General features: G+C 51.2%; 2 protein-coding genes across 7 annotated transcripts in view; both read right to left on the reverse strand.

Moving 5' to 3' along the window:
• Positions 1-2,491: 2,491 nt before the first annotated feature.
• On the reverse strand, positions 2,492-4,993 carry HOXA2 (homeobox A2). The gene is made up of 2 exons (XM_052693572.1): positions 4,194-4,993; positions 2,492-3,594 (listed from the first exon to the last, which is right to left on the reverse strand). Exons 1-2 carry the CDS (start codon positions 4,573-4,575, stop codon positions 2,849-2,851), a joined length of 1,128 nt encoding a protein of 375 aa, XP_052549532.1. The 5' UTR covers positions 4,576-4,993; the 3' UTR covers positions 2,492-2,848.
• A 3,921-nt stretch (positions 4,994-8,914) lies between these two features.
• The window catches only part of HOXA3 (homeobox A3), a 43,743-nt gene continuing 32,416 nt past the window's right edge, over positions 8,915-20,241 (reverse strand). For 5 of the 6 annotated variants that reach the window (XM_052693567.1, XM_052693565.1, XM_052693566.1 and 2 more), the window contains 2 exons: positions 11,844-12,432; positions 8,915-10,461 (listed from right to left, as the gene is read on the reverse strand). In XM_052693567.1, the coding sequence (XP_052549527.1) occupies positions 9,692-10,461; positions 11,844-12,315 (1,242 nt within the window). In that variant the 5' untranslated portion in view covers positions 12,316-12,432 and the 3' untranslated portion in view covers positions 8,915-9,691. Of the gene's footprint in view, positions 10,462-11,843; positions 12,433-19,584; positions 19,945-20,241 lie in introns of those variants that run through there. The other variant, XM_052693568.1, reaches the window with a different exon arrangement.

Genomic DNA, 20,241 nt, shown 5'->3' on the forward strand with positions numbered 1-20,241 from the left:
TGCTTTGAAATCCCAGAGGTTCCCCCTGCCCTGCCACCTCTCCCTGCTCACCAACACACGCGCACACTCGCTCACCCACAAGCTCCTCCCTCCACTCGGAACCACAACATCCTCCACATCCTCCCCGAGGTGCGGGCTCTCCCGCTGCTCTTAGGTCAACCCTTACCCCGTGCCATCCCCAAGGCCTCTCTACAGGCAGCAAAAGCTGAAGGGCCGCTCTTAGGATTTCTGTTTGTTCTGATTTACTGAGCAGGCACGAGTGGATGAGGGCCCTCTGGAAATGTTCTGTTTCTTAAACTCCGGGAGGGGGAGGAAGGGAGGTCGTTGGGAGAGCGACAGCAACAACACTCCGGGGGTGTTTATGGCATTATACTGCATCAGTGTGGGCTGTGGTAAGGGATGGAAACACATTCATTTCATTCCCGTAAACCTGTTGTGATAAATATAGCATAAGGCAGAGCAAGGAGGGCCACTGGGACTGTTTACCAATAAAAGAGCTGGCATCCTTTCAGTGCTTTTTTTTTTTTTTTTTTTTTTTTTAACATCAGCCTTCAAAGAAAAAATATGTATTTCTCTGCAAATGGATCTGTTTTACCCTTAAATTCCGGCAAATTACAGCACCTCTTTTACAGTCTCCAGCATCCTGTAATCCTTTTTTTTTTTTCCTTCCCCTTTTCTGTGCCATTGTTGGGAGCAGCCCCCATCCCTTTTGTTGCATTGTCTCTCTCGCGATACTTTGGGTTTTCGCTGTCGATTCTGTGTGAGGGGCAGAGGCTGTAGGGCCGGGGGCAACCGCTGCTCCTCTGCGGCTCCGCTCGGGAACCGCCGTATCCTGCCCGAGAGTGAGGCCCACATTTAAGCTTTGGCGTGGGAGTTCTCCCCCCGCAGCGCCCCGGGGCTCATGGGGAGGAATTGAGACGACTCCTGATAGCTGCACCCCCACGTTTATTTAAATCGAGTTGGAGAAAAATTGGAATCTTGTCGGGGATTTTTATTCCTCTCTCTTTTTTTCCCTCTTCTTTTAAATTTATTTTTTAATACATATATTTTTTATTTTTTATGCATTGCCAGCACGCAGACATCGGGCCACAAAATGCCCCCGCACACGGCAGCCCGTTTCGGCCCTTGCCAAAGAGGTGCGGGGCCACTGGTGCCTCCCGCCCCGCGCAGGGCTGCAGCGGGAGGAGGACAGGAGCGGGGCAGGGGTTTCGCCGCGGCCGCAGCTCAGCCAAGCTGTTGTTTTAAAGGAGCAATAAAAATGAATTATGACTAAACGCCTTCTCACTTAATGGTTTTAGACGGGGATCCCCAGCCCCGGCAAATACGTAAGAGGATTTTTATTTGTGCATGTGTTCCTGCAATTGATCTCTTTGATGACATTCTCATTCATAGAAAGCGTTTGATTTATGACTTTAGGAAGAATTGCGTTCAGCCCTTCCAGCCATAACCCACGCATCCCGGCTCCACAACGCGGTGCAGAGCTGCGAGAGGGCTCTCCGTGCACGGACGGGCAGCGCTGCGCCGTTCCCAGGCCCCTGCTCTCCTCGCACAGGCTCCCCACGCACGGAGCCGCGGCTGCCTCCCCTCTCGCCCTCCTGGGAGCCCCCATTCGCGTCCCAGGGAGGGGATTCGCCCCGTTCGGGCCCGGCCGCACCGCTGTTCGAGGTGTGCCGGGGGTTTCCCAGCGCGGCTCAGCGAGCAGGGACCTCGAGGAAACCGCAGTTAGGGAATAAAAGCTTTCCCTTTTGGGTCGCCCCCCAGGATGGGGTTGAACAGTAAATATCGTCCTCCACGACCCCTCACCGCCCCCAAAAAGGACCGAGCGGAGGGTGCGATCCCTCCCCCAGTTATTTGTGCGGCGTTTGGCTGTTGCAGGCTCTAACTTCTCCCTTCCTTCTCCTTTTAGGACTGATCTCCCGGACCACTCTGCGCGGGAGGACCCATCGAATGCACTCTGTGAGCTCAGGTTTTTAATGTTTCCCAGCCAGCCTGCTGGCTGCTCATTATGGTCGAGAACAAAATGCTACGCTCGAAAAGAAAAAGAAAGAAAAAAAGTAAAAAAAGAAAAAAAAAAAAAGCGAGAAAAAGCCTTCCGTGAATGTACCAGGCTCATTTTTGCAGGACCGTGCCCCTCGTTGTTTTGTCTGTAACAGAGAAAGCTCTCCCTTACGCCTTTGTTAGAGTTGGGCATTCTCAAGCTTCGCGTCCTCACGGAGATACTATGGTTATACACTAAAGGGAAGAAATCGCCATAGGAGCTGGGAACGGTTTGGGTTGGTTTGTTTGTTTGTTTCCTCTCCGCTAACCTTCGAAATAAAGAATTTGAACGTGTTTTTCCTCTCTGCTAAATGTCCTGCTTTGCCAACGAGAGAGAGATGGCAGGGTTTGATTATTAGTGAGTTAATAGTGAATTAATACCCGTTGTGTTATCAGTGCTCAAAGGAGAGAGGGAAGGGGAAAAAAAAAGGAAAAAAAAAAAAGAGAAAGCACCTTGTAGCAAACAAGAATTTATTCTACCAAAAATACTTATGACAACGCATCCTAATGCAATACAAAAATAAAAAGAAAGTGACGATACGATCCCTATATGATCACTTTCTTACAGACCTCATATATTGCTTTCGTCGAAGGACCTAGAACGTGGCTAGGTTAAAACCGAAGACAACTAAAACTTGGTCAGAATCGGTAAAATGGCACGGTGAAGGGAGGGGACAAACAGAATGTACCGACCGGGGGGGGAGGGGGAAGGGGGGAGGAAATAAAATTAATTCACTGGGAAAATAATAATAATAAAGGGGAGGAACGAGGAGGAGAAGGCAGGACCCTGGGAGAGGACGTCTTTAATTTCTCAGTAATTCAGATGCTGCAAGTCAATCGTGGTGAGCGTGTCTGTAAAAAAGTCAAAGCTGTCAGCGGAGATATCTACGGGGCTGTCCAGAGAGCCCGGCAAACTGGGGGAAACCGCGTCTGAAAGCTGGAGGCAGGAATCTGTGGAGAAAACGTTGAAGTCCTGTAAAGAGGGGACCTCGAGGGCCTCAGGACTGTCATTGTTGAGGCCAGCTGCGCAGTTCTGGGCCATTGTTGAGAGGCAGTTTTGAACAGTGGGTGACTGGTGTTGAAAATGTTTCAGATTTTTCTCATTGCTCGTTAAAGGCGAAACGGGGAAACTTTGGGATTCGCCATTGTGCGCATTCTGCGCCTGCTGCTGCGAGAGCGCATTCTGCTGAAACGCGTACCCCTCCCTCTCCAGCAGCGCTCCCGAGACGGTGCCGAGGGCTTGCTCGAAGAGGGCTTTCTCCTCCTCCTCGTCCTCCGCCGCCTTCTCGGGGTCTTCCAAACCCTTAAATTTCCCCTCGCCGTTCTGGTTCTCCTTGCACTGGGTCTGCCTCTTGTGCTTCATCCTGCGGTTCTGGAACCAGACCTTCACTTGCCTCTCGGTCAGATCCAGCAGCGCTGCTATCTCGACCCGGCGCGGTCTGCAGAGGTACTTGTTGAAGTGGAATTCTTTCTCCAGCTCCAAGAGCTGCGTGTTGGTGTAGGCCGTCCTCAGCCGCCTAGATCCACCGCTGCCACTATCGGGGATTTCAAGGGGGTCTGTTAAAAAAGAAAAAGAGAAGGCGAACCACCGCCACCACTACCACACGCACACGCGCCCCGGAGCGCAGCAAAGAACGGAGGCGAAGCAGAGCCCAGCGCGCGTCGGGGAAAAGCGCGGATGGCACCGCGGTCCCCGAGCCCCTCGCGGCCCATGCTGGAGGGGGGGGCAGCGCTTCTCCCTCTCTCCCCGCGTGGAAGCGACTCTCTAGCCATATGTCCTCGCAGCATAAAATAGCGACTGCAACAAAATGGCCGCCCTCGGCCGCGGGACCCCATTGTGCGGCGCCCGGAGCCCCCCGGCCCCTCGGCGCGCCCCGCGGCCCCCGCTCCGCGCCCTCCCCACGCCGCGGCCAACTTTATATCGGCCATAGCGCGATTGATAATTAATGCATCAGCCGCCGAGCTGAGCGGGAGCAATCTATCACTCTTCATTACTGTCAAATAGCCCGGCTCTAGGACAGCGAGACAAGAGAGGTCAGCTCCAACTCAAATAAATCATCCCGCGTTGGGGCGACTCGGGAAAGTTGGGCTCCGCGCGGAGCCCCGTCCGAGAGGGGGCTGCGGGCGGCCGGGGGGCGGCGAGCCCCGGGACTGACCTTTGTGGCTGAGGCAGGCGGGTCCGGCGGCTGAGGCGGAGGCCGAGGCGGGCGGCAGCGAGGATCGCTTGGACGCCTTTTTCTCTTTCATCCAGGGGTACTCCGGGGGCGGCGGGGCGCCGGCGGGGCCCGGGCTGCCGCTGCGGGCGCGGGGGCTCGCCTTGGGGCGGCCGCCGCCGCTGTGGCGAGGGTGGCCGCCGGGGTTCAGGCTGGGGATGGTCTGCTCGAAAGGAGGAGGAATCAGTGTCGAGTGTGAAAGCGTCGAGTTCTTGATTGATGAACTTTGAAATGTATCACCGACAGGGGGAAAAGATGTCAGGCACTCAGCAAGCGATGGCTGACTATTGATAAAACCGATCTCTCGCTCGAATTCGAAATTCATGGCCTTCAACTCGCAGCCCCCGCGGAGAAAAAGTTCCCTCGGATGCCGGGGGCTCGGGGGGGGAAGGCCCAGGAAAAAGGAGAGAGAGGAGAAAAAAATATATCATAGAAGATCGCTGGTGGGGTGTTTTTTTTCTAATTCACTGATTACGGCCGTATGGGGACCGTGCTACTATTAAACTATTGAATTCATGGAGACAAGGTTGAAATTGGACCGAATTGGCTGTCACATGATTGCCTCTGCCCAATGACAATTTGGGCTTTAATCAAAAGAAGCCACTGTCTGTTTGATTGATCCAAAAAAGTCGGGAAGGAACGCCTCATTGGGGGCCAGAAAGGCTTTATTTACACTTTTTTTAAAGAGGGAAACGGTATCTCCCGCATCCATCCCCTCGGCGTCCTAATCTGAAATGATCGGGGCGGGGGGGAGGGCGAGGGGGTGCGTTGGTGCGGCGGCTGCGGGGTGTGTGCTTGTGTCCGTGTGTCCCCGCGTGTGTGCGCCCGTCCTGCAGCCCGCTGCCTCCTCGCCTCCGCCCGCGCACTCTCCCCTCATTGTTTGGGACTGTCAGGAAAGCGCTTTGCACCTCACAAATCATTTAAGCACCTCAATCTGACGCCGTGAGTCATTAACAAAGTCGTCCATTAATCTTCAAAGTTTTGACACCGCCAGGCCCCCACATAAGAAGTTGCACCCAGGCAGGAGTCTCGAGTCTTGATTTTTTCCTGGAGAATAACACTTCCTCCAAAACTACTTTACTGCTTCAGACTCAGCCTCTCCATGGGCTCCTTCTTTTTTTTTTTTTTTTTTTTTTTAATAGTTTTTTTTCTTTTTAATTTTTTCTTTCCTTTTCATTTGTTCTCTCTTTCTCTCTCTCTCCCTTTTTTTTTTTTTTTTTTTTTTTTTTTTTTTTTTTTTTTTTTTGCTCGCCATCTATTATACAGTACGGAGAACAATTGGTCGCCGGTGCCGAGCCATTGTTTAAGAGGATCTTCCTCAGCAACCTTGCTTCTAAGGGAAGAGTCACACAGGCAGCAGCAGCCCCCGCGCTCCGTGACTTCCCTTTCCAATTGCCTTCCCGGGATTGGACCACAAAAAGTGCCTTGCGAGCACCGCTGTGGGAGAGCCAAATCGCGAGGCTCCAAAGGCAGCTGGCCGGTGCCTCTTTAAAAAAAAAAAAAAAAAAAAAAAAAAAAAAGCCAAAATCCTGTGCCTTAGCTTGCAAACGATACTCCCGTCTGCTGGCATAAATTGCTTAATAACCGTAGTAGGCTGGGTCTGGTGAGTATTTTCGATTACCAGGAGATATATGGGCTGGTAGCGGGTTTGTTTTCACGGGGCCAAGCAGAGCTGGGGGTGACAACCTGGGGCACTGCTCTCGTCTCCGAAGCTTGGCTCTCTCCGTCGTTTCCATGTGCCTCCGCTCGGTCGGGTCCCGAATTCGGACGCTTTGGGCACAACCGGGAGAGCGGGTGACAACGTCAGGGTTATCCCCTGCCCGATGAGTCCTGCGTGCAAAGCCGGGCCGGGGGCCGGGCAGGAGCTGCGGGCGACGTCCGTGAGTCCTCCAGCTGCCGGGGAGCATCGCAGCACCGGGCGGGGCCATCGCTCTGGATTTTCGGAGTTGCCAAAATGGGTGTCGGCAAACCCTCTTCTTCGTGTTGTAAAAATAAAGAAGAAACAGAAGAAGAAAGAAGAAGGGGGAAAAAAGAAAGAAAGGGGAAAAAAAGAAAAAAAAAAAAACAACAGCAACAACCAAAAAAAAAAAAAAAAGCCCCAAGCACTCAGCGGACCAGTCTACGTCCAGACTGCACGAAGTGCATTTTAAAAATCGGTTTTAAGTTAATGCACCCTCAAGATGTAGCATATCTGCGAAGGCATTGGAGAGAGGGGGAGGGGAGGGGCTGGGAGGCTTTAAATGGGCTTTTTGGTGGTTGCTTGTTTAAATAAAATATAGAACGAGACTTGTCATTTAATCCCTCGAAAGGGATGCCTTACAAATATCGATGCTGTTGGAAAATGCAAAGGGTTTAATTTTCTTGCTTTTAGTCCAAACAAAGCTCTGGTGATGTCTGCGCGCGATCAATCTTGGCCGCCAAAAGGTTTGACAGCTTCTGGCCCTTAAGAACACATTTAGAGCTTCTTGCTCTTTCCAAGATCAAATGTGTCCGAGCAAAGAGGCAGAGCGAGAAACGCGGGTAAACAAGGAAAAAAGCTGCTTTTAAAATATGCTGTTGGAGGGCTGCTCTGCTGTGGGAAAAGCCTGGCTTTATTTTGCTTCTCTGCGCCTTCCTCGGGGTTCAGCTTTGCTTTTTTTCTTCTTTCTTTTTTTTTTTCTTTTTTTTTCTTTTCTTTTTTTTTTTTTCCTCGAAAATATCGGGATTTAACAGCAGGATGGCAAATAATAAAGAGGGAGGTTTGGACTTTAACCGGGCTTTGTGAGTAAAACCTGCGTGGGTGTCTCTATTCTGCACATTTGTTCCTTGTGGTAGTTCTAATACAAAAACCACCTGGAACAAAACCTTTGGAGAGGGGACGCGAAATTCTTGGGCAAATCAATTACTTCTGCCTCCAGAGGGATCTTTTAATCGGGCGAATCTCGAATGCAAAAATACAAATTCGTATTGCCAACGTGCAGGCTCTGAGGATGGGGAGAGGAAAGAAGGGGGCAAAGCCGCCTGTCTTTTTCTTTCTTCGGAGTGGGAGGGTGGAGAAAAGCCGAATTCCTTCTCTATGGACATTTTCAGAAATGCAATCCTGGCGCTAAGCCTCACAACCCGAGTTCACCGCCCGTACCGTTACCTTTTGTTTGATCTATGGCACTTATCTGAGGGGTGGGGGGCGTTTGGATTCTCTATATTCGCTAACTGGAAACGAGAGATGCCTTGCGACGGTGCCAAAATGTCTTTCTTGCCTACAAAACAATAACGGGTCGTTGGTCTGCACTGGGCGACAAACGGGTTTCGATGAAAAATCTCGGAAGAAATCACCTTCCACGGTTCTACATCTCCGCCCGTAACGCGCATTACGGTGCGGATATATCCGCCATCCCTTTCTGTGCCCGAGCACTCTTTATCTACTTATGCAGAAAAGCTCTATAGATTCGCGGCTGCGTGGCAGTGGTTCGGCATCGGGCAGGGGTGGCTCTGGGAACAAGATAAAGCCCAAAGATTAATAATATTTCAGCGTGCGACCAAAATGGCGACATTTTTCCTTTGCTCTGGAAGATACAGATGGCAAACAGCGTGCGCGATTATCTACACGGCATAGGGATACGACTCTATAAACGCGCAAAGGGAATATTTTACCCAGTCTATTAAGGTCCGCTTTGATTTATCTTCCAAGTTTCAATCTACAAATTACGGACATTTGGCCTGGAAGGAAGAAACATGGCATTTAAACACAGCGGTTGGGGTTCCTGCCTTCACTCGGACCGACTTTGCCCAGAGACACCCGCGGATGCCCGCTCACCCCCGCGTGTCACAGCCCCGCCATATGAGCACACTTACGCACACGGACACGCGGGGGGGAGGAGAGAGGGGGGAGGGCTTGGGGGGTAAAGGCAGCACGGGAAATCCCCTCCCCCACCGCCTTAGGCTGCAGAGGGGGGGAGGAGGCTCGGCCAACAGGAAACGGCCCCAGATTTAAATCCAGAATTATAACAGTAATAATAAAAAATAAAAGGAAGACGAGAGAGAATCCACTCCTCTAAAGAAAACGGGGAAAAAGGCAGCGGGGGTGGAGAGGTGCCCAGAGGCAGCTGTGCCCGGCATCCACCCCACAACTGCGGTTGGGGTCTGCGGCCTCCGCCCGCCTCTCCTCGGTCCCCATTAGGGGAACCCGGGCACCGTGCATCCCCTCCGCACCGCACCTCGCTGGGCCTTAGCCCCCGCGCTCGCCCCCGCGCACAAGCTCGTGCACGCACACGGCGCACTCCCTCCCCCCCCACAGCGTGCACACCCGCGGTCCGCGCCCCCGCCCTCCGCACCGGGCGTGGGAGAGGCGGCAGGGAAACCAATGGGAAAAACAATCCTAATAAATCCCTCTCTCTATCTCTAAAAAGGCGCTACGGAGCCGTGCGGTGGGAGAGCTGAGCCCCGTGTGGGCTCCAGACGAGTCCACCGACCCCCCCGTCGCAAAGGGCTCTCCCTTCCTCGCACTGCAAATAATGTGGCCTTAACTCTTTATTATTCAGAATAAAAACTTTATTTATTTTTTTTTTTTTCAGAACGTGAGCAGCAAGGAATGTATAACTTTCAACACAAATCTAAGCCTTTCAGCTTCACACGCCTTCTTTCCCCCTACCTGGATGTTACAGGCATCAATTATTCAAGCTGTGATCTTTCTTTCTTTTTTTTTTTTCTTCCCAGGTTTTATTGCATTGTTGTCATCACAGTTATCATTTTAATAAAGGAGTTATAGTTCCCTTTCAAATGATATTTCCTACGCGTGCCGATATGCCATCTAACACATGGCCAGGTAAATACCTCCTGAATATTCAGGGTACAGATTCTTTATATATATATAAATATGAACAAATGGGGATAAATAAAATTTTAAACACTTAGATTATTCAATGTTTGCAAAAAAAAAAAAAATAATATAAATAAATCTGAATGTTCACCAGCATACACACATTGAAAGACTTACACATATCAATAACTGTCCAGGGAATCCCTGTCCAAGCGCTTCTGATGTCTTTCTCGCTATTTAAAAGAAGTGCAATAAAAAAATTGCTTCCCCGTGGGATCAATCATGTACGAACAAATTCACATTTAAGAATTCCTTTTATAGAAAATTTGTTCATATACCCTGTTTTGATAAAAGTGTAGAAGGTAAAGTATAAAGCCTCTGTATGCTCCCAAAGTGAGACACGAGGCTGCAGTTCAAGAAGATAAATATCCACTAGTGAAACTATAGAGCAATTCAAGCAACAAATATTGCTACGTCACATAAACTAGAAAACGCTTTTACCAAAGGAAATGAAACAAACTAAAATGAGCCAAAGAAAGAAGAAAGAGAGGGGAGGAGGGCGCGTGGCGGGGAGGAGAGGCAGAGAGGAAGGGACGAGTACTTTAAAAGGTTGGGGCTTTGCGTTCCACCTAGTGACTCCTGGCTCCTACAGATGGGTGAGTTTGGGCGCTTCCTGAATTCTTCCCTGAGAAGGATGGTGAGCTGTAAGGTCTGTGTATGTCGGGTGCGGGTCGCAAGGTCCATGGTGGTGATTGTTGCCCATCGGCCCAGCCCCGCTATAGTCCATGTTGGCAGAGGGAGGATGAGAGAGATGAGTTAGACCAAAGATGGAAGGCCCAGAATTGGTCATGGTCTCCACGTAGTTGCCCCCTACGTAGACGGGGCTTCCCTGTATATGTGGATTCCCATAACCGTTGCCTTGAAGAGGATGAGTATCGTATTCAGGTGTCACAGCTGCTGTCCCCGTGTATCTCTTTTGAGGAGGTGGGCAATTATTAAGAGGAGCGGTATACGATGCGGGGATGCCATAGGTGTTCTGATGAGGCTTATTAAATGGCGGAGGTGACTGGGGCTCGTAGGGGACACTGTTTACTAAAGAATGCATAGAGTTTAGGTATCCCCCAGCAGCTGGAGGGACGGGGCTTCTACTCGGGGACTGTCCTCCTGAAGAGGTCATCATGCCCTTGCCCTTTTGATCCTTTTTGTATTTCATTCTGCGGTTCTGAAACCAGATTTTGATCTGTCTTTCTGTGAGATTGAGCAAATTGGCCATCTCAACCCTCCGTGGCCTGCAAAGGTATCTATTGAAGTGGAACTCCTTTTCCAGTTCTACTAGCTGGGCACTTGTGTAAGCCGTACGAGCTCGTTTAGAGGATGCTTGGCCTGGGGGGCTCTTATCACCAGCACAGCTCTCACCTATGTAAATTACACAAAGAACACAATCAGATGGTAAACCTAGACATGGCAACCAGAGACTGCGCCCAACAATGTCAGCAACTGCCCAGCTATTGGACATGAGATGCTCACATGTGCAACAAGTAACCCCAACAGGAGCTCAGCCTCGCCATGCTCCAAGCCCCAAGGCTTCCTTTATTTCACTGGTACCATTGTTTGGCTATACTTGCTCCAATAAAGAATGACAGAGCACAACATATCTTGAGCTTTGCATAAAGGAATAGGAAAGGTTCCGGGAAATAAAGCAGGTTTTAGAAATTCAAAAGGTGAACCTATTGTTCCACATATATACCAGGCTTAGATCCTTTGAGAACTACCTGCTCTCCACAACCACAGAGATTTACAGCCCCTTCTTCTGATAACCCTGCTGTATATACGTAAGCTGTGGATGTCTGAAGATCAGATATCCACATATAATGTTGTAACACACAGAATTGGCAGTATAGTGTGTTTTCTCCCACATCCAACATTAACATATGGTAGTGATTGGGAAATATAATGCACATCAGAAGAGCATATGGCAGCTGTGCTTGCGTACAGGCATACAGGCATATTTAACTGTTATTGCTTTTTAATAAAATAAATACACACTGTGGAAGTCTGTAAATAGCAATATTATCAGTGCTTTAAAAGTACACTGGCAGAGACCTTTGCTAAAGATTTGAACCCTATTTCCAAAGCACATTTATGAGAAAAAGAGGAAGAGGTAAATATAAACACAACTCCTGGGCATTGGAGCTGGTCCTGATGTTACTGATTTGAGTTTCCTCGAGTAATAAAAGTGTTAATGTACACTGCCATCCTCCAAATAATATTTTACAGGCTTAAGTTTATGGCGCTCCAGAAGACTTTTGTTTACCAGTCTTGTAACTTTGCCAGTCAGCCTGTAAAAGTAGGAAGAGGTTCTGACTGCACACAGGGCATTGATCCCAACTACACATGATTATGAGCTATTTTATTCGCGTTACACTTCGGCAGAGATAGGTCACTGTCTTATTAATCTAGCAACACAGTGCCAACAAAGTACTTGGGACAGGCCCCTGGCTCAGGGCCTGGGCTGCTCGGCACTGGCGTGATTTACTGGACGGGGGATTACCTACGAAATGTGATAGATGCAGGAGGACACAGCCGAAAGGAAACCAGATCACACTGGATCCATTCTGCAAGGCTGGGAAAGATCCCAGAGGTTTGTTTGGTCACCGAGATCCCATCACAAGCCAACAAGCCCATGGGGGGCAGCTCAGGGAAGAGAACAAGTCCCCAACCCTCCCTTCCCTCCCAGAAGTGAAGACGCCCAGGGTTGCTCCCTCCCCGCAGGACACGTGAGAGAGCGTTTTCCATACCTGAACTGGAACTGCTGTTTTTCTGCTTCGTGTTTTGCCGAGACTCTTTCATCCATGGGAATATCTGTTTGGACACAGTGGGTGAGTTAAGAGCCGGGCTCTTGGTGGGGTTGGCAGGGGCAGGGTTGCTGCTGGCATTTTGAGATGGTGAGGCCGAGGATGGAGGTGGAGGCTGTGCCTGCGGGGCCGGAGGTGGCTGCGGTGGGGCCTGCGGGTCAGTGAGACCAGGGGGCTGCAGAGGCTGGCTGGGGAGGGTCCTCATGCAACTCTCACTGATGTCATTGGCCTTGTGGTGGGACACGGTGCTGCCTGGGGACTGGAGGGAGCACGCGGGGCGGTGGTACTCAGTTTCCACAAGTGACGAAGACGGAGGATATTGCTGCTGACTCGCATTATAAGTGAAACCATTTGCTCCTTGGTAGGGGTAGGCACCATAGATTGCAGAGCTGTCGTAGTAGGTCGCTTTTTGCATTTCGTTGTTTCCCAATATTTATTTCGCAAACTGACAGGGTCTTGACACCCTTGGAGAATAACATTGGCACCCCTCTGTCACGTGGCGCTGCTCCTCCAATGGCCGCTCCGGGCAGACCTGGGGTGTGGGGAGAGCAGAGCAGGGTGAAGAAATGGTGCAAATCCATCTTACTTTCAATAGCTAAGTGACATGAAAGCCATAAAAGAAAAAGTGGTCAGCAATATTTAGCAGCATGACTTGGCCTCAGGCGCATAGTATTTCGATGTAAAAGCTGCCTGGATTTACTGGCAGCTACAAATATGTGCTTTGCTGCACTGGGATAGGGTCTTTCTAGGGTTTTTCCTTCCTTTCTTCTTAAGAAACAGAGCAGGGCACCACACAGCAAAGGGGTCAGCCGTTTATCACAGCGAGGCTGTTTTAATACCAGTCTCTGTGATAAGGCTGATCGAGGAATCACTAATGCAAAGGGGCTGGGCTATCGCTCTCTTCCAGCTCCACAACCAAACCCTCCCCTGTAACTGGCATCTTTTTATTTTTAGCCTTTCTCTCTGGGTTACAGCTCTCCATCCGGCTTCAAAGAAATACATGAGATTGTTCCTGTCTACGTATGGCAGGGGGCAGGAGCAGGGTGGAAAGGTTTTGCAGCCAGCGATATTTACACACACAGATCCCAAGTGACGGATTTTGGCTCGTCTATGAAATGCTCGATAGGAAAATAAACAAAGCCGGTGCCTTCTCCCCTCGTGCTCACGCACTGCCTCCAGCCTCCCAGGTCAAGCACCCTGGCACCAGCGGTTCCTGCATGGGTGAGCCCCGGAGTGGCTCCTGTTTGGCCCTGGAGTGATAGCAGGTCCACTCTGCCACCCCCACAGCCCCTCAATACCACATTGCCACAACCCCACGATGATTCCACACCTTTCCTTCCCCCGCGAGTGGCTCTGGAGCCCCCACTGGACCCAGCCCAGCTCGGAGCCCCTTTAGCAAGGCCAGCAGGGGCAAGCTGGGGGCTTCTGTGGTTGTTTTTTTGCAGTTATTTCAAAGACATTAACTTTTTGTGGAATCAGCCAGACTCTACCTGTTAAAACATGATGGATTGGAGGGGAAAAAAAGAAAAAGAAAAAAAAAAAAAGAAAGAAAGAAAAAAAGAAAAAGAAGAAAAAAAAAAAAAGAAAGAAAAAAACCAACCAACAAAACACCAGGAACCTGAAAAACCAGCGTTCATCTCCATGACCACGGCTTGAACTTTCCTTCCAACTTAGCGATAATAGGTTCTGTCTTGGAAGCTGCTATGTAATTTGATGTATGAGGGTCACTTGGCCGGGGAGAGGGTGGACACCGACCCAGAGAATGCTGCTCCTGCCTGGGCGAATCCCTTTCTCTCCCCCTCTCTTTTTGCTCTCTCCGTCCTTCTGTTCTCTGGTTTTTTGGTTTTTTGTTTGTTTGTTTTGTTTTGTTTTTTCAAATCAAATTCTGCAGCTTACCTACCTGAAAATAACCAGCCCAAGGATGGCCCGCACTAATGAGAGACCTGTACGCCGTCTCCCATCCAGCAGCTCGTCCCACACGCGCATACATTGTTCTCAGAAATCGCAGCTTGCTGCTCGCCGTCCCCTCTCCTTTCCTGACCAACAGCTCCGTTCTTTCGGGTCAGAACAGCTCTGATCTCTTTGCCACTTCCCCCGCGCTTTAGCAGCTGGCTATTTTCCCCCAAAACATCTAACGACGACAAATGCTTAGGGGCGAAATGTCTTAGGCAGCACAAGCACCAAACGATCTCATTCTGCGCCTTTCAAGTTATACAAGTTCTTAGAAAACAGCCTTTCCTTTGTTACATCCCAACCAAATGAAGATAACGCACCTACAGCAAGGCGGCAGCCCCATTATTGCACTAATCAACCTCTCCGGCTGTTATTAAGCTAATAAGACAATCAAGATCTGAGGCGCGGACACCATCTCCAGCTCCTCGCCTCTAACGATATCTGGGCCTGGTGTGATTTTTCTCAATTCCTTTCCTTCAGAAAGAGGGAACCGCAGTAACAGGAAGGAAACAACCGGCCTTTCATGACGTTCACACCAAGCATTTCGCCTTCCCCGGGCGCTCCCAGATTTGTTGGGTGCCGCCGGCGGGCAGAGCGGCGGCCCCGCGATGTTCCGCGCAAAGCTGCGCGCCCGCCTCGCCAACAATGGGCGGCTGCGCCTCGAAGGCAAAATATTAATGAAAATTCGGCCGCCCGCCAGGAAAGGAAAATCGGCCCCCGCCTTTGGCTACGGGAGTTAATCACTTCCTAAAAGTTAGGGTAACCTGAGCGGCGCACGGCCATTACTAGCGAAAACAGCACTAGCGGGATTTATAGCGACAGGGAGCGAATAATAGCAGCGCCCTAACGGGAGCTAGCAGGGGAGGGAGGGTGGAAGGCGGAAGGTTTGCCACCCAAACTGGTGCCTGAGATGGGAAAAGCGCTCCTCGTCCTCGCCAAGACAAAAGGCCAAAAGAGCTCGGCCCTCAAATTTGCCAGCGCCCTTTTCGGCCGGTCCATCCAGCCCCATTTGCGCGGTACACCTCTCAGCCTTTACCGGCCTCTCCCCCCGCCAGACAGCCCGGAGACAGCAGATGAAAGCTGCCTCCCCCAGGCATGTCCCCCTCGCCTCCCCGCTCCACGGCTCAGCTCTCCCCTGCCTCCCCCTTCCCCGTCTCTAAATACACCGCATCTTTCCCCTGTAGCTCCCGGCCGAGCCCCAAACTCTGACTCCGGGACGCAAAAAACAGCAGCCCCCCAGAAAGATTTCCTGAAAGATAAAGACAAAGTTGAGAAGAGGTGAGGAGGTGGGGGGAGAGTAGAGAGAGCTGCCTGAACACGAAGTGTAAGGGTATCAGTCACTGCCTGGAAGGAAGCCCCAGCTTGTGAACTCTTCTTGAACCGACATTTAAGTCTACGGTCATAAATCACTGGGACATAAACTCCGCCATTCACGACTGATAGCAGCGTATTTGTGGCCTGCTTACCTTAACTTCTGACGACTGAGGCGGAAGCCAGCATGCTTTTTTTTTTTTTTTTTTTTTTTGCCTTTTTTTTTTTTTCTTTCTTTCTTTCTTTTTTTTTTTTTTTTAGGAGCCTCGGCGACACAGCCCGGGGAGCAGAGATTGATCTGCCCCGGCCGTGTCCCCGCAGCTGCGGGATGGGCACCGGCTCTTCTCCTCTGCGTCGGCCGGGAGGGGCGAGCCCTGCCCCGGGCGGGATGGGGACGCCTGCTCCGACCCCCGCCTCCCCGGCTCCCTCCCGCTTCTCGCTGCCCACCCTGTCCCTGTCCCCCTGCGCAGAGCGCGGAGGATGGGGACGCTTCCCAGGGCCGATCCCCGCGCCTGGAGGGAATGGGAAAGAGGGGAAGGAAAGAAGAAAAGGGGGGAGCAGGAATGGGATGGGAAGGAAAAAATAGAATTACAGGGCTGGAAGAAAGAAAGGCGGCGGCCTGGGGAAGCCTGGGAGGAGGGAAGGAGTGTGGCAGCGAAGGAGTGCGGCCCCCCCCACCCAGCACCCGGGCGTCACCAAAGTCCAGGAAAATTATGCTAATGAAGACAAACGGCTCTCACAAAGGGTCGCTCTCACCGGCCTCCGGGGTTCTGCGGCGGGGCTGTTTGTTTTGTCCCTCTCAAGAACGGGTTTGGGGGCGGCCGTGCAATGGCCCCTCCGCCGCTCCCCGCCGCCCGGAGTCCCGCACAGCCTGGCTGACAGCCGGGGATGGGGGGAGCGGCCCGGAGCGTCGGGTTCGGGACCGGAGAGCCAACCAAAGCCCACCAGGATCCCCGCTCTGGGCAATGCTCGCAGAGCCACGCTGGAAATCATTAGAGTTACTAATTATTAACTCATGCATGCGTGAGCGCACACACACACAGATGTACACACAGAACCCCCCCACCCCCCAAATATCCCCAGCGCTCGGGACGGGCGCAGAGGCGCTTCCCTCACCACCTCCTCCCCCGTGTGCCGCACAGACGCACCGTGGGGGCGCGTGGGGCTGCAGTCCCGCGTGGACGTGGCCCCCGCGCCGCGCAGCCCCTCCCCACCTCCTGCTCCTCCGGGAAAGCTCTCGTTTCTTTTTTTCCCGGCTTTGGGTGGGGGCTGGGGGTTCCCCCCCTTTTTTTTGTGTAAGAGCAACACAGCAGAGCCCGTGCAAAGCGGGCGCTCACATGAGGACTGCAAGTAAGTTGCAGCCCCGGCCCCTCGGGCTGTGGGCTGCGAGACCGAGAGGGGCTCCGCGTAGAGCCAAGGTGTAAATTTGACGTTACTTCGTTAATTAAGGCATTAAAAATATAACCAGTCCGTTCAAAGCACGAGGGAGACCGGCGTCATCCTAAAGCACAAACAAAGCGAGGGGGAAGCGAGAAATAAAAAGCACTATAAGGCTGGGGTGGCCTCTTACGCATACCAATGGTTTTTGTCATTTATGGCTATGCAAGATTTATGACTTCATGCACCAAAGCTGTAAACAGAGCACTAAAACAGAAAACACTTGCTCCTTATGGCACAAGTGAGAAGGCACCACATGAAAGGGGAAGCGGGCAGCGTAGGAGGAGAAGAGAAAGCAAAAATCCCGCGTATGCATTTTGCTTCAAACAACCCCGTGAATGTGGCATCGGAAGAAAAGTCTTTTTAGTCAATAATCAACCCCACACTTTCTTCTGAAACTGCTGAGCCGTCGCTCGCCCCGGTGCCCTACCGAATACAGAGAGGCACCTCCGAGCCCCGACGGAGCCCTCCGGAATAAAGAGCAGAATGTGGCTGAGGGAGCACCGAGGACGAGGAAACCTGCGGACGCCGGGACCGGGCCGGGCCGGGAGCGCTGAGGAGAGCGTGTGCCTCCCTTCCCTCTGAGGGCTTTATAACTTCGGAGCCGGATATTCTGACACCATGTCTGTATCTGAGTGTGGGGACGGGAACGGGGGGGTGCTTTGTAAAACCGGAGGAATTAGCGAGGGACTTTAATGGTGAGAACCGAAGTAGTTCGTGGGGATAGAGAGGTATTTCCTCCATTCGTCTTTTCTGCCTGCGAAGAGCGTTTTGCCTCTTGGCCCGTTTCCCCACGCCCCCTTTCTCCCCAAAGAGGTCATTTTAAACACGAGAAGACAATCTTTTTTTCTTTCATAATGTGCCTTATGATGGAGGGATAAGTGTCCCACCACACAGCTCCCGCTGCTTTTATCTGCCTCTCCCTCTCAGGGGCCTAATATTTTCTTTCTGCCACATTCCGCAGAGAGCGATAGGGCTCGGAGAGGGACCTTTGGGGCTGACTCCTGACTCACGGACGACTCTCTTTTTCTTCCCCTAAAAGTTCAGTTTACGGAATCCTGCACTGTCTTAGTTTCCGAATAAAATGGTGCCTGGAAAGCGCTGTATATCGGAATGCTTCGACTATCATACAAAGTTGATTCTAGGGAATCTCTGTGGGTCTAAACAGCAAGGCGGGGAGCTGCGGGACGAATTCTGCAGGTCGGTGGGGATTTTAGGAGGGAATATTAGAGGGACTGGGCAAGAGAGCAGTGAGAGCAGCCGTGGTAAACCCCAATCGTTCTTTATATCCTCTAACACCAGAGAATTGCCGCGAACAGTTCGTTCTTTGCTCAGCAGAGCGAGGCTATTTACCCAAGCCGCCGAGATAGCCCTCTCTACAGAACTCTCCTTTCTTTTGCTCCGGAGCAGGACCGTGTTATTTATGAGTGTTTAACTGGGTCAGCATGCATCCGAGCTGGGTCATAAATCAGAGGAAACGCTGCCAAGTAATGGAGCCGCAATTAAAGCTTACACTTTATTTTCGAGGCGCGTTTTGGCCCATTTCAAAGTACGGCAAAGCTAACCTTGGCTCTTAGACACGCTGTTGAGCGAAGCAGCAATCCTGCCCGGTGTGAGAGGGACACAGGATTTGGTTCAGCACGACGAGAGGGGAAATAGCAGTTGTTTCGGTCAGATGTGTTCTGAGAGCCCCTTAAAAGCGAGAAGTCGAGAAAGAAGCACTAAACATCTCTGCCCCCGAGGTCTCCGCAGAACGGCCGCGAATAGGTTCACCTGGAAACAGCCTTCTTTTTGCTGTTTGTTTTCAACTCGTTTTCTATCTCGTCCTTCGCTTTTCTGTCTTTTTCCCTCTTTCTGACCCCTAGAAGAAGTGTCACGAAGCACCGGGAACTGGGGACAAATTGGTACCGCAGAAATAGGCGCTGACCAAATTGGAGGACAGAGCCTCGGAGCTGTGACCTTTCCCAAAGCAGAGACCCGCCGGGGCAGTGTCACTTTATGTAACATTTTGCCCTCCTCTTTAAGTTCTTTCCTTATAATGTGGCTACACAGACACATTTATCCGTATATGCACATATTTATACATACGGTATGTACGCATTTATAGAAAAGACTGCACGGATATGAATTAATGACCAGATATGTTCACCTAGAAGCTGATTTCCACTCTTACCCCCGTTATTCTCCAGCTTTCCAGAGGGAAAAAAAAAGTCAAAACCCAAACAAAATCAAATTAAACAAAACCCCACTGCACTTCCAAGGCTGCTTATCTCTGGAAGACGCGGCTGCCTCTCGGCTCAGCTCCTCCTCACCGAGGAGAAGCGAAGAGGAGCCTCGGCTCCTTCGGGAAGGGGAACCCTCGCCACAGAGCTGAACACCCGCGCAGCCCTCCGCGCACGGCAAGCAAAACACCACCGAAGCATCATAAATAAAATGGCAGCACTATCGCATGTTCATCGATTTCCAGCTCGGCATCGGCCGAACAAACGCGCATAAAACAACCTCCGTCGCACACCCGAGCGCGACCCCAACCCGGGTGCATCCCCACCCCCTCCCCGGCCCCCGACCCCCGCAAATACATAAGTAAACAAACGCACCGACCGAAATGAAAAATGTATTTGAATTAAAATCATAATAATAAAAATCGTCATCATCATCAAAATGCCACAAAACGCTAAAAGGAGGCTTCCGTCTCCCGCCGGCCATAAATAACGATAAGATGGCAATCGGGGGGCCGGAGCGGAGGCAGCTGGCCGTCAGCAGCAGTGCGGGATCTCTATGGAGAAAAATAAATAAAGCAGCTCCGCTCGCTGCGAGGGGAGAGCGGAATATTTACCGCAGCAAATTGAAACAAAGAGGGAAGCAGCCCGGCCCCGGTGCACACACACGCACGCACACACACGCACTCACTTCAGCCTTTTCTACTGACCTTTGCCTCGAACAGCAATAACTCACCACATAAATGAACAATCAACGGAAATACCTTAAAATAAAATCCATCCTTTCTAACGAAGCATTTCGTCCTCTCGGCTCGACAATAAGCTTTCCATAAGGAACGAAAGCTGTCAGCGGAATGGCCAGCTCTTGAGGGGACGGTGATGGGGGCAGGAAAAAAAAAAAAAATAGAAAGCAGTGCTCGCTCTGAACAGAAACTGGAAAAGCGTAATCGCAGACGGAGCCAGACCGGGTCTCCACTCCAAATGCCACAATAATGCGCTGTATTATGTGCTCACGTGGTCATACGTCAACTTAAATCCTTTTATTTGAAATAGGGAATCACTGAAGGAGCGGGGTTTCTGAGAGCGAGACGTGGCTTTTTAGAGCCTTAGCCCGGTACGTTAGAGGAGAGTTTAAAGGGATGGAACAACAATAAAATAAAATTTAAAAAAAAATTTAAAAAAAAATCAATCAAGAGCCGGCGTTGCCTTGGGGAGGGGGGAGGGGGGGATCGTTTAGAGTCTCTTTCATCCCACACCAGCATTTCTTTATACAAAGCCCATCGGAAAGTCGGAGGAATCCTTGCTCCGTAGGATCGCACCGCACCCTGATACTGAGCCTAATTAACCGGCATTTGCTCCCCGGGCCACAGCGTTGCCCCAGTCGCACGTTCTCTTCAAGACCCGAAGAAAGCCCAAATCTC

The sequence above is a fragment of the Tympanuchus pallidicinctus genome, unplaced genomic scaffold (genome assembly GCF_026119805.1).
Source record: "Tympanuchus pallidicinctus isolate F22 unplaced genomic scaffold, pur_lepc_1.0 scaffold3, whole genome shotgun sequence".
In the NCBI taxonomy this organism is placed as follows: domain Eukaryota; kingdom Metazoa; phylum Chordata; class Aves; order Galliformes; family Phasianidae; genus Tympanuchus; species Tympanuchus pallidicinctus.